This window comes from Eulemur rufifrons, chromosome 20 (genome assembly GCF_041146395.1).
Source record: "Eulemur rufifrons isolate Redbay chromosome 20, OSU_ERuf_1, whole genome shotgun sequence".
Lineage (NCBI taxonomy): Eukaryota > Metazoa > Chordata > Mammalia > Primates > Lemuridae > Eulemur > Eulemur rufifrons.
The window spans coordinates 52,279,491-52,291,637 of NC_091002.1; the positions used below are offsets into that span (position 1 = coordinate 52,279,491).

General features: G+C 60.7%; 1 protein-coding gene across 1 annotated transcript in view; it reads left to right on the forward strand.

The window, feature by feature from the left end:
- Positions 1-4,235, forward strand: part of MYT1 (myelin transcription factor 1) — a 42,132-nt gene extending 37,897 nt beyond the window's left edge. The window contains exons 20-21 of the mRNA XM_069495952.1: positions 3,551-3,694; positions 4,095-4,235. Coding sequence (XP_069352053.1) covers positions 3,551-3,694; positions 4,095-4,235 — 285 coding nt within the window. The remainder of the gene's footprint in view (positions 1-3,550; positions 3,695-4,094) is intronic.
- The last annotated feature ends 7,912 nt before the right edge of the window (positions 4,236-12,147 follow it).

Below are 12,147 nucleotides of genomic sequence, written 5' to 3' on the forward strand. Positions count from 1 at the left end.
GTCAGCGGTCCTGTCAGGGTCAGCATGGCTGTCAGGGTCAGCATTCCAATCAGGGTCAGCAGGGCTGTCAGGGTCAGCGTTCCTGTCAGGGTCAGCGGTCCTGTCAGAGTCAGCGGTCCTGTCAGGGTCAGCGGTCCTGTCAGGGTCAGCGGTCCTGTCAGAGTCAGCGGTCTTGTCAGGGTCAGCAGGGCTGTCAGAGTCAGCAGTCCAGTCAGGGTCGCGGTCCTGTCAGGGTCAGCATTCCTGTCAGGGTCAGCGGTCCTGTCAGGGTCAGCGGTCCTGTCAGGGTCAGCAGGGCTGTCAGGGTCAGCATTCCTGTCAGGGTCAGCGGTCCTGTCAGGGTCAGCGGTGCTGTCAGGGTCAGCGGTCCTGTCAGGGTCAGCATGGCTGTCAGGGTCAGCATTCCTGTCAGGGTCAGCAGGACTGTCAGGGTCAGCAGGGCTGTCAGGGTCAGCAGGGCTGTCAGGGTCAGCATTCCTGTCAGGGTCAGCAGGGCTGTCAGGGTCAGCATTCCTGTCAGGGTCAGCATGGCTGTCAGGGTCAGCATTCCTGTCAGGGTCAGCAGGGCTGTCAGGGTCAGCATTCCTGTCAGGGTCAGCGGTCCTGTCAGGGTCAGCGGTCCTGTCAGGGTCAGCATGGCTGTCAGGGTCAGCATGGCTGTCAGGGTCAGCATTCCTGTCAGGGTCAGCGGTCCTGTCAGGGTCAGCAGGGCTGTCAGAGTCAGCAGGGCTGTCAGGGTCAGCGGTCCTGTCAGGGTCAGCGGTCCTGTCAGGGTCAGCAGGGCTGTCAGGGTCAGCGGTCCTGTCAGGGTCAGCGGTCCTGTCAGGGTCAGCATTCCTGTCAGGGTCAGCGGTCCTGTCAGGGTCAGCATTCCTGTCAGGGTCAGCGGTCCTGTCAGGGTCAGCAGGGCTGTCAGAGTCAGCGGTCCTGTCAGGGTCAGCGGTCCTGTCAGGGTCAGCGGTCCTGTCAGGGTCAGCGGTGCTGTCAGGGTCAGCGGTCCTGTCAGGGTCAGCATGGCTGTCAGGGTCAGTATTCCTGTCAGGGTCAGCAGGGCTGTCAGGGTCAGCAGGGCTGTCAGGGTCAGCATTCCTGTCAGGGTCAGCAGGGCTGTCAGGGTCAGCAGTCCTGTCAGGGTCAGCATGGCTGTCAGGGTCAGCATTCCTGTCAGGGTCAGCAGGGCTGTCAGGGTCAGCATTCCTGTCAGGGTCAGCGGTCCTGTCAGGGTCAGCGGTCCTGTCAGGGTCAGCATGGCTGTCAGGGTCAGCATGGCTGTCAGGGTCAGCATTCCTGTCAGGGTCAGCGGTCCTGTCAGGGTCAGCAGGGCTGTCAGGGTCAGCGGTCCTGTCAGGGTCAGCATGGCTGTCAGGGTCAGCATGGCTGTCAGGGTCAGCAGGGCTGTCAGGGTCAGCGGTCCTGTCAGGGTCAGCGGGGCTGTCAGGGTCAGCAGTCCTGTCAGGGTCAGCAGGGGCTGTCAGGGTCAGCGGGGCTGTCAGGGTCAGCGGGGCTGTCAGAGTCAGCGGTCCTGTCAGGGTCAGCGGGGCTGTCAGGGTCAGCGGCCGTGTCAGGGTCAGCGGTCCTGTCAGGGTCAGCAGGGCTGTCAGGGTCCTGTCAGGGTCAGCGGTCCTGTCAGGGTCAGCGGGGCTGTCAGGGTCTGCAGGGGCTGTCAGGGTCAGCGTGGGTGTCAGGGTCAGCGGGGGTGTCAGGGTCAGCGGTCCTGTCAGGGTCAGCATTCCTGTCAGGGTCAGCAGGGCTGTCAGGGTCAGCAGGGCTGTCAGGGTCAGCGGTCCTGTCAGGGTTACTGGTCCCACCAGTGTAGGGCCTGACGGCCTGATCTCTGTAGCTTGGCGACACAGAGATCCCTGGCGCAGCCAGGTGCCAGCCGAGTCACCTGACAACCCTTCTGGCCTCTTTGTTCCTCGATTTCTTCACCAGCAAATTCAAGAATAGGATTCTACTCCTGCGACCGTGGCGTGATGACCGCATTTCTTTAGCTTAAGTGACTGTCCCGGAGTAAGTGGGGTCGATGCAGCTGCTGTTGTGAGGAGCAGGGTCACAAATTACGTCAAACGTGTGCGTCATGTTTCTCTGATTTCCCCAAAGTGAGCATTTGTAATCAGAAAAAAAGACAGTAAAGATTTTATTTTGAAAATAAGAACGTCCCCACCCTCGGGCAGCTGAGTGGAGCCTGGAGCAATGCTGGCAGCGTGGAGGGGGGCAGAAACACCCAGTGTGTCCCCAGTGGCTGGAAGGACAAGGAACAAGGAGGTGACCCAGCCCCTCAGGGCCTGTGGGCAGAGTCCCTTCCCGGGCAGGGACAGATGGGAAGGTGGCAAGCCCTGTGCCCCAGGCTGCAGAGGGCCCGTGACGTGTCCCTACCCCACGTGTCTTGTCACTCTGCCCTTTTCTGTACTGGTCGACAGGCTCACGTCAAGAGCCTGCATACGAATCGCGCCGGCCCGTGGCCACTGGGAGGGCTTTCGCCGTGTGGAGCACACGCCCACGCAGCCACCCCCAGGTTCACAGGCCGCGGCCACGGAGACCTGTCTCCGTCCCCCAGTGAGGGCTCTGGGGCGTAGAGCTGCGGCCCTGGGGGGGGCCACACCTGTGCTCCCTGCTCCTTCCTCTCAAGGCCCCGGGGCCCTTAGCAGCGTCCTGATTTCTCCTTACTTGCCAAGACCAGTGTTTTAAAGACAGATTCCTGCCTTTCACTGGCAACTCTTTGGAAGGACTCAGGAGCCCCCGTCCCTTTGAGGAGCGCGGTGAGTGGCACTCTCTCCAGAAGGCCGAAGGCGAAGGGAAGGCGGGTCCTTCTCTCCCATTCGTGCCTTCCGGAGCTGCCCGCCTGGCACTCCTGGCAGAGGGCGAGGCCCAAACACAGCCTCCCGGGAGGCTGCTCCCGCGTGCCACACACACGGTCTTCCTGGGCACTTGGCCTCTGCCCCCAGGGCTCCTCGGAGATGTGCAGTCAGGCTGGGGGCTGTCCCTTGACACCAAGGGCCTCGGGGCCAGCGTGACCCTGGGCAGGTTCGTGGCCAGGTGGGGCGGCGAGAAGACTCCCCGTGCCTGGCCTGGGGAGGCAGCTTGTCAGCTTTCTGAGCCGGGGGGAGACCCCAGGGCCGTCTGACGCCCGTGAGGGGTGTGGTCACTCCCCTCTTACAGACAGGAATGAGCAGCCCCGGGGTTAAGGGCACAGCTGGTGGTGTCCAAGACTGAGAGCGGGCACTGTGGGGTTTGTGCTCTCACCCCACCCTGTAGGACAGACGAGGCCAGAGAGTGGAGCCACTACAGCCCCAACTCAGTCACCGCACCCCCTCCCTGGCTTCCCCGGGGTCGGCTGTCTCCAGAGGGCCCTCGCCTTTGCCTCCTGCATCGAGGGCCAGGGCACTGCCCGCCCCTCACTCGTGGCAGGACCCCCACAGGAAGGCAGGGTCCCTGCCTCTTCCCACCCCAGGGCTCTGCCCTCTGCTAGGGAGATGTGCGGTCCGGCCCAGTGAGCTCCCAGGACGACGGGGCCGTGGGCAGGAGACACTCAAGTCTCTCTCTGGCACAGATCTCCTCCATGGAGAAGAACCTGAAGAGCATCGAGGAGGAGAACAAGCTCATCGAGGAGCAGAACGAAGCCCTGTTTCTGGAGCTGTCTGGCCTGAGCCAGGCCCTCATCCAAAGTCTCGCCAATATCCGCCTTCCGCACCTGGTAGGCAGCACCCGGGCCTGCGGGCACCACGGCTGAGCTGGCAGCCCCCCAGGGACTCTTCCGAGGGCAGGGAGGGCAGGTGTCTGTCACCCACCTGCCTCTGGGTCCTGCTGCAGGGTCCTGAGCCCTCTGTGGGGATCCTCTCTGCTCCCATGGCCCCAGCAGGCGGGTGGCCCTCCCGGGTCCCTTAGGAAGCCCAAACTAAACGGTGGTTCCAACAGCAGAGAGCCTGTTGCTGGGGTCGCTGCAGAGGGAAACACTCCTGGTTGTTTGTGCACGAGGGGGGTGGGGCCAGCACTGTCCTGGTTGGCCTGGGCCTGTCTCAGGGCACATGGGGACGTGGGTCATGCTGCCCCACCGCTGCGTGGGTGGCGCTTGCTAACCTGGTGCTGTTCTCTAGGAGCCAATATGCGAACAGAACTTCGATGCCTACGTGAGCACGCTCACCGACATGTACTCCAACCGGGAGTGCTACCAGAACCCTGAGAACAAGGACCTGCTGGAGAGCATCAAGCAGGCCGTGAGGGGCATCCAGGTCTAGGCCGTGCTGCCCGAGGAGCGCCCAGCCCGCCTCATCCTCACCTCCTACGCCCTGCCCTCGCGGTGGGATCCCCAACGCGCAGTGACTTCTTGTTCGAAGCCCGCTGCGGCCTCGGGCGGGTTTATCCAAAGGGGTGCCTGGAAATCAGTGTCTCCCACGATGCCCCCGCCAGGCTTGGGGCTGTGACCTGCCCCCGAGGGGGCGCCGGGGCACTGAAGTATTACAAAGTGATTTATTTTTGTTTTCTGGAAGAAATCCGAAAAGCAGCTCAAAGTCTCCAGTGGAAGCTCATGGACAAGGTTCTCAGGGAAGTTTTGGAGTTTGCAACCACAGTATTTTGTCTGTCGAGGCCGGGAGGGTGGCCGCGGGCACGGCGGCGGGTGGGGAGGGCCGAGTCTTGGCCTGGAGGAAGCGCCCGGGGCAGCGTGTCTGTGTTCAGTGAGGGCCTGTGGCACGTGTGTTTTCTGTTTCGTTTAATTCAGTTTGTGTTAAGGGTGGAACAAAGCTCTGTTCCAGAGGCAGTTTAGGACTCGGCCTTCCAGACGACCACGCGAGACGGTTCACAGGCATCGCGGCCCACAGGCAGCTCAAGGAGTTTAAACCTGGGACACCCCTGAAAATCGGCCTTGTGTCTGGGGCTGCTGGTGCCCCGAGCCTGTGCGGACGTGTGTGTCTTTGGGCCTCGGCCCCCTCTGGGGGCTGCAGCCTTTAGACCCCGGGTCTGGGCGCCAAGCCCAGGGACCACCAGGCCAGGCCTCTGGCTTTTGTGTGGCCACCTGGGGCCCTGGCCTGTCACTGCCACATTTTCTGGGTGATGTCTGGCTTGATCTTTGTGTCCGAGGTGACAGAGGTGGGGATGACATCGTTAGGGTTGGGGGTAAATTCCTAGCAGGAGGCCACCAAGGTTTCACTTCTTTTTAGATCCATTCGAGATGTGAAAAAAGGTGAATTTTAATTTAATGTGTTAAAAACACAATGTCCCTACTGTGTAAATAGAGTCCAAGTCAATTGTGACTGCAAGTCAGAGTTAGTATTTAAAAGTAGAGAAATTGCACTTCCTGGAAGAAATTAAAAAGTAGTTAGTTTAATTATTCTGTAAATTATTTAATTTTGTCAAGATGTAAGTATTTATATTCACAACCTCTTATGTTAACGTTTGCTATTTATTTAACATTTTTATTTATTAATTTTATACTATTTCAAATAGATCCCACACCAGGGCACCATAAAAGGGAAAAAAGTGAAATCAAAGCAAAATAACTATTTGACTATAATATAGGCCGCAAAAAAAATCTTGATATAACTTCTAGTTATAATTTTGATGCAACCAAGTTATTTTTTATATATTTTGTTATTTATTCTTTTAATAATGGAGTTTTTAAAAAAGTATTTTGTAACTGAGGAATTTTGATAATTTGGGGATTTTTTTCCCCCTTAGTCTGGTGGAGAGAAAGACATTTTGGTTTTCTTTTTCCCTTTTGGGTTCCTTTTGTTCCAGGCACAGACAACAGCAAACGGAATTCTGTATTTATTATGATTTAAGCGTAGCGCAGATGTGTGTGCTTGGCGTGTTTCCCGTGTCTGTCGTGTGTGGGTCTCGCGCTGCGCCCGGCTGTGCGGGGGAGCCTGGCACCCAGGGGCCGCCCGGGCTCACAGGCTGCGCCCCCGTCCCTCTGACAGCTCTGATACTGTGACCCTCCTTCCTCAGGAAACGCTTTGAACCCACGGCACTTCCGGTGTGTTTGCAGGGTGATTTCCTAATAAAAGTCCACTCTGAGTGTGAGTCGGCGCTGTGGTCTGTGGGGAGACGCGCCTGCCCCTGGCGGGGTGCGCGGTGCGCGCGTCCGGGTGGGGCTCTCCGTCTCTGGCGTCTCCCTGATACCACACGTGGACCCCCCCGCGTGGGCCCAGCCAACATTTCCTTTTAAAATCGTCCTTCCCTGCCTCCCACGTGTGGTTCTGGAAGGTCTAAGTCACTGTGCCAGCTGCCTTCCCCCATGACCAGCCACGTGCAAACTGGAGTTTTTCCCAGGAGTTTTCTCTGAGGTTCAAGGGGAAAAGTCTCCTGCAGGTGTTCGACTGGGCTGTGGAATTGGGCCGCCCTGGGCCATCTCTCCTGGCCACGGCAGAAAGCGTCTGCAGTCGGAGGGGCTCCGACGTTCTGGGGGAGGCAGAGCTGGGACGCGGAGGCGGAAGGTGGGGGAAGGGAGCCAGAGCTCTCTGGTGGCATTTTCGGAGCCAGGCTGACAGCACTCTGCCCCTGGACTTCCCCGCGACGGGAGGCAGCGGACCCTTTCTGTAGCCGGTGAGCTGGCTGTGGCCTTGCAGTGGCTCCCCAGGTTTCCATCCTCACACTGGGGTGTCTGGCGGAGCTCTGGCCTCCCGGGGTGACACTGGATGTGGGGCTTCTAGTCACCTGAACATGCGTCTGACCTCCCTGGGGATCTGGCCCTCGAGGCAGACCTGGCGCTCCCATCCGACGTGCAAAGATCTGTTTTCACGGACAAGTCCCGAGACGTCCTAGGCTGAGTTTCCAGCCTCTGTTCCAGCCAGACAGGGTCCGTGACACGCGGGGGCCGTCTGTGCCGTCTGTGGGACCCCAACTGCTGGCCGTGGGGCCAGAGCAGGCGCCAGTGTGCGCTGGCAGGTCACGCAGAACCTGTGCAGCCACAAGGAAGGGCTCCTGGGGCCACCTCTGCTGAGGCCCCACTGGAAACAGGGAGACCAGCGGCCTGGTGTTGTCCCTTCACGGCAGATGCTGGGGTCTGGGCTGGGTGTGAGCAAGACTGATTCTGGGGCAGCCCCGTTGCAAGCTGGGGCGAAGCCATTCTGGGGGGCAGGAGAGTTGGCTGGAGGTGGGGGCTGTGCTGGGGCACAGGCTGTCACCACGATGTCAGACAGCTGCGCAGTCCCACAGTGTGACGGTGGCATGAGCCGGTCCCCTCAGGAAGCTGCTCTCACCTTCTGCTCAGGGGGGCTGGCCGGGCCACCAGCTCACTGGGCACCGAGCAGGAGCGTCTTGGAGACACAGGCAGGTGCTCCTAGGGTTGACTTTGGCTGTGGGACCCCCGCCCCCACCCCTGCCAGGCCTTCTCCACTAGCTTCCAAACCCTCTCTGGTATCCTCTCTGGAGAATAGAGCTCAGGGATTTACCCAGAAGGAGGGGAGCGTTACTCCGGCTCTCAGAGGCAGGGCAGGGTTCTGGGGGCTCCGAACACTTTCAGGTTGTCTTTGTTTCCGCCCCTCTCCCGTCTCCAGCAGAGCCTGGGGCTGCCTGTGCTTGGGGGTTCTGGGATGTGGACCCCACTGGTCCGGGGCTTTCTGACTCTGCCTAGAATCCAGTGTTTTGGTCGCCTGGGCCATTGATTTCATGTCTGTGAGTTTTCTGGCTTCTCGGCTGCACCGTTGCCTTTGCGTCCACCCCTCCCTCCTGCCAGTTCACACTTACAGCCGCCATTGTAGCTGGGCTAAGAGAGAAGCCAGGCAGATGCAGGTGTGCACTGCTCGCCTTGCCTGGACGTGTCTGCTCCGCGTTGGCAGCACACGACGGCCTCCCGTGCAGGTGAGGAGTCGGCTCAGTGCCGGGTCAGCATCACCCCACGAGTACGTGGAGCCTCAGGGTCAGGTGGGACTTTCTGCCCCTCACCACTCTGTCCCCGTGAAGCTGGTGGCTCCTTGCAGGCTCTGCGGGTGCGGGCGTGGAGGGTTTCTCGTCCGCCGGGTGCGAACCTGGTGGCGCAGGCCGCCCTGCCCCCCGGCTCGCAGTCCCTGCACCGTCCCCTTTGCCGTCCTGAGAGCGGGAGGCGGGGTGGGGGCCTCTCCAGTGGGGCTGCTGTGCTAATCGGGCCGCAGCAGAGGACACACCAGGGCTCCTCCATCCACCACTGTAGGTGCCCGGGGCCCACACGGGCAGCTGAGCCCTGGCAGCGCTGAGCCCGGGCTGCAGGGCTCATGCTCGGTGGCCCGGCCGCTCTGCAGCCCAACCCCACCTCCCCCGTGGATGCTGCTGTTGTCCCTGTATCTCAGTGTCTGCAGTGTGTGCTGACTTCTCTCCCCTTCCAGCACTTTCTATGGCTCCCTCCCCCTCCTCCTCCACTGTACCCTCCTGTCACCTGCCTGTGCCCTCGTGGCCTCTCCTCCTTCCTAACTTCTACCCCACCCTGCAGCGGCCCCTGCATGCTCCTTGGGGGCTTCCCCAGCCTATCACCCGGCAACTTTCTCCTCGTTCCCAAGGCTGATGGCTGTTTTGTGCAAAGACCTTCCATACTGTTCCCCAAGCCTGCCTTCCCTGACTCTAGAACCTTCTTCTGGGTTATCCCCTTGGATGCCCCATAGGCATCTGGACACGGGGCCAGGTGACCACCACAGCCTGACTGCTGCTGTGAGCCTGGCCCTCCCTGGGACCGGCGGGCACCAGCCCCCACTCTTCACGCAGCCAGCTGAGGGTCTCGTGGCCACGTGAGAGTTGCCAGGAGGGGCCTCAACCGCCTAATCTGCCACGTGGCTGTGAACGCTCCGTGGAGCACCAACCTGGTGCTGTGCGCCACTTGGAGGCGGCCAGACGTGGGGCGGCCCCGACCGGGGCTGGTGTGTGGTGTGGAGGAAGAACGGGTAGTTACTTGGGACCCTGCGTGGCGCTGTGCAGGGACACGCACGGGACAGCACCGGCCACGCTCCACCCCAGGTGGCCACAGGGGATCCTGACCTCCAAGGGACCCTCCCAGTGACTGGTGGGACAGCTGGAGGTGTCTCCTCTGGCTCGGTCCAGCTCCCGAGGGTCGCACCCTTGGCGGCCTCTTGAGCCAGGGCAGGTACTGGGAGGCACTGGGGGGGAGGGCGCGGCCGCAGCCCTGCAGAGCCGGCCCTGAGCACCCACCTCCCCGGGGTGCGGCCTTGCTCCCCGCACGGGAGCCCCGGAACAGGAGGCCGAGAGGGAAAGAGCAGCTGCCCCCCAGCACCCAGCGAACACCCTCACGGGGCCCACTCCCGCCCGCTACTCAAACAGACACATTTTTGACTGTTTCTTTCACACGCTGTCAAAAGTGTGTTTCTATCTTTAATGCTGTCGCAGCTCACTCTGCCGGAGTTGTCGAAACAGCAAAAGACAAACTCGGTGACGTTTATGACCAGAGATGGTGAGGGGCCGTCCAAGACCCACCCTGCTGCGTCGCAAAGACCAAGCAGAAGCGCTGCGAGTCTCACCCCACCCCCTGGCCATTGCCTGGGACCCTCGAGCACAGGTTGGTAACCTGAGACCCCCGTCAGGCCCCAAACTCAGAAGGGGTCAGTGACGGCAGCCCCGATTCCCCCTCACACAGAAGCCCTACCCGGCTCAGGTCCGAGCAGGTACGGGAGAGAGAGAAACACTGACAGCCGCCCAGTCTAATCCTGAGCCCTTTTTATGTGCACGGGTTCCCTCCACCTCTCAGCCACCTGTGAGGGAGGCAGGATTGTCCCCATCACATGGATGAGGAAACCAAGACCCAAGGAGGCCCAGGGTCAGCCAGGACATGCCTGCAGGCCCCTGACACCAAGGCTGGCACCGCAGGTACCCCCATGATGGAGCCCGCAGCACACCCTGCAGTGGCCCTCAGGGTCTCTCTCCAGGAGGAGAGGGGGTATCGGCCCAGCTGGACCCTCACGGCAAACTCATACCCAGGGGGCGTCTGCAGGCTGGAGCAGAAGGGGCTACCACGGTCCCTCGTCCAGGGTGAGGGGCTGAGGGCAAGAGGAAGAGCCCACCTGGGCAGGACAAGGGGAGCCAGGAGCACACAGCTGTGCTGGCCCAGCCGCAGGAGAGTGGGAGCCACTGGGCCACCAGTCAGGGTGCCCGGAGAGGAGGCCCAGCGAGGCCAGGTACCTGCCATTGCCCCCCGGACACTGATCATTGCCCAGGGCTAGCGGGACCGGCTGGAGGCCCTGAAGGCCCCTTGAAGTGGAGGCAGATGCTTCGGCCTCACCTGGAGAATTTATATATTTGGTGAAAAGAGCTACAGAGAAATCAAGGGGGGGGGAGGGGCCTGAGGGGGGCCAGGGATGCTCCTCACCAGGGGATGTGTGCTTGAGCTGAGGGACGAGAGGGCCAGCTCTGGGGGCGTCTGACACGGGGGCAGGGACCCTGGTGTGAGGGGAAAGGACGCAGCCGGTGGGCAGAGCAGAGGAACGAGGGGAGAGGGGGCTCGGTCGTGGCCAGACTTTGACTCTGTGTGAGGTGCAAAATGCTGGGAGGTTTTGAGCAGTGGAGTGACATTGCTCATTTCTCTTCTGGGTTACTGTCTGCCCAAGATCCCTGAGCAAAGGGTCTCATCACACGAGCCCTGGACGCCCGGGGTCCAGAGAGGGCTGTGCCGTCGTAGGCAAACAGCACATGCTGCGGGGTGAACGGAGGGAGGGAAGGAAGGAAGGAGCCCACGGCTGACCCTGAGTTGCGGGGGACATCGGGATGTGTGTAGGGACAGGGCAGGGGGCCTCCACATGGCATCTCCTCACCGAGAGACCCCAGCGCTGGGCTGCCTGGGAGGAGCCAACGTGGAGCTGGCCTTTCCAGAGACCTGGCCACTGGGTGCCTCTCCCTGCACCTGGCACTCCCGCCTGCCACACAAAGCCAGTCTATGGAGGCTCACGGGGGCCCCGGGTCACTCACAGCTCAGACACTCAGGGACTTCCTTGCATCTCCCACCTATACCAGCCCCCACTCTGAGCTCTGCCACGGGTGGGTCTGACAGCCGCCAGCAGGTGTGAGGTGCCACCAAGGCCCTCCCCAACAGGTCAAGCTTGCACCTACAGGGTGCCCAGGTGACAACGTCACTCCCGTGAAAACGTCTGCTGCTGTCACCTCCTCCTGGTGACTGGGCTGTTCTGCCACCAGTTGCAGTCAGAAGTTTCTGGAGAAACCTCTGCTTCTCCAGGGCTGCTACCCTCTCACACTTTCCCCTCGAGTTTTTCCTCCATAAATCACAGGGGACAATGAGCAGGGGGGGTGGCAGAGGGGCTAGTGCAGAGGAAGGGGACGCTGAGCTCCTCTTAGTGGCAGCAATGTCACAGAGAACCCTGGGCCCCACATCCTAGGAAGTGTGGGGTCAGCTCCTCGGGGTACGTCCTCCTCAAGGGCCCATGGACAGAGCTCTGGGTCCTGGTCTGACGCCAGCTCTTCGTAAGGGCCGTGCGTGTGCGTGTGCGTGTGCGTGTGCGTGTGCGTGAGCGTGTGCGCGTGCGTGTGCGTGTGCGTGTGCGTGAGCGTGTGCGTGTCTCCGGCATGTACGTCCAGCCAAGCTTACATTAAACCGACCATTGCAGACCCCTTCCCTGCGCCCACGTAAAACAGTGTTTTGTTTCAAGATGAGAAATCATTTTTAAGCGTCCTTCCCAGCCACTGTCTGAACGCGAGCACGCTCGGGTTGATCAGCATTTTCAGACCAACATCACGCTGCTGACCCCTGGGTGGTGTGAGCGGCCAGCAGCCTCGGCGCGTGTCTGAGAACAGTGGTTCGTTCCGTTCTCTGTGGGCTTCGAATGAGGTAGAAGCGCTTCCTCCCTTTCCAGATGACCTGGTTTGTCCCCTCTGAGCAGAGCAGCTGTGTCGTGGGGACACCGTGTGGTAAAGTCCTCATCCTGTCATGGCCATGTCCCCTCGATTACTAGTTTGCTGAGAATTTGTAGCATGACTGGATACAGAGTCTCAGTAAGGGATGATGAAAACAATTCTGGAGATGATGGTGGTGATGGTTGTACAACAATGCGAATGTACTTAATGCCACGGAACTGTACACTTAAAAATGGTTGAAATGGTAAATGTTATGTATATTTGACCAGCATTAAAAAAAAGAACTATAAAGAAAGCGAGCTGAACCACAGGGAGTCCCGGTGCAGTGGTTGGATTCTAGTCGGTTTTCCTGTGCTTGCTGCCCTGCGC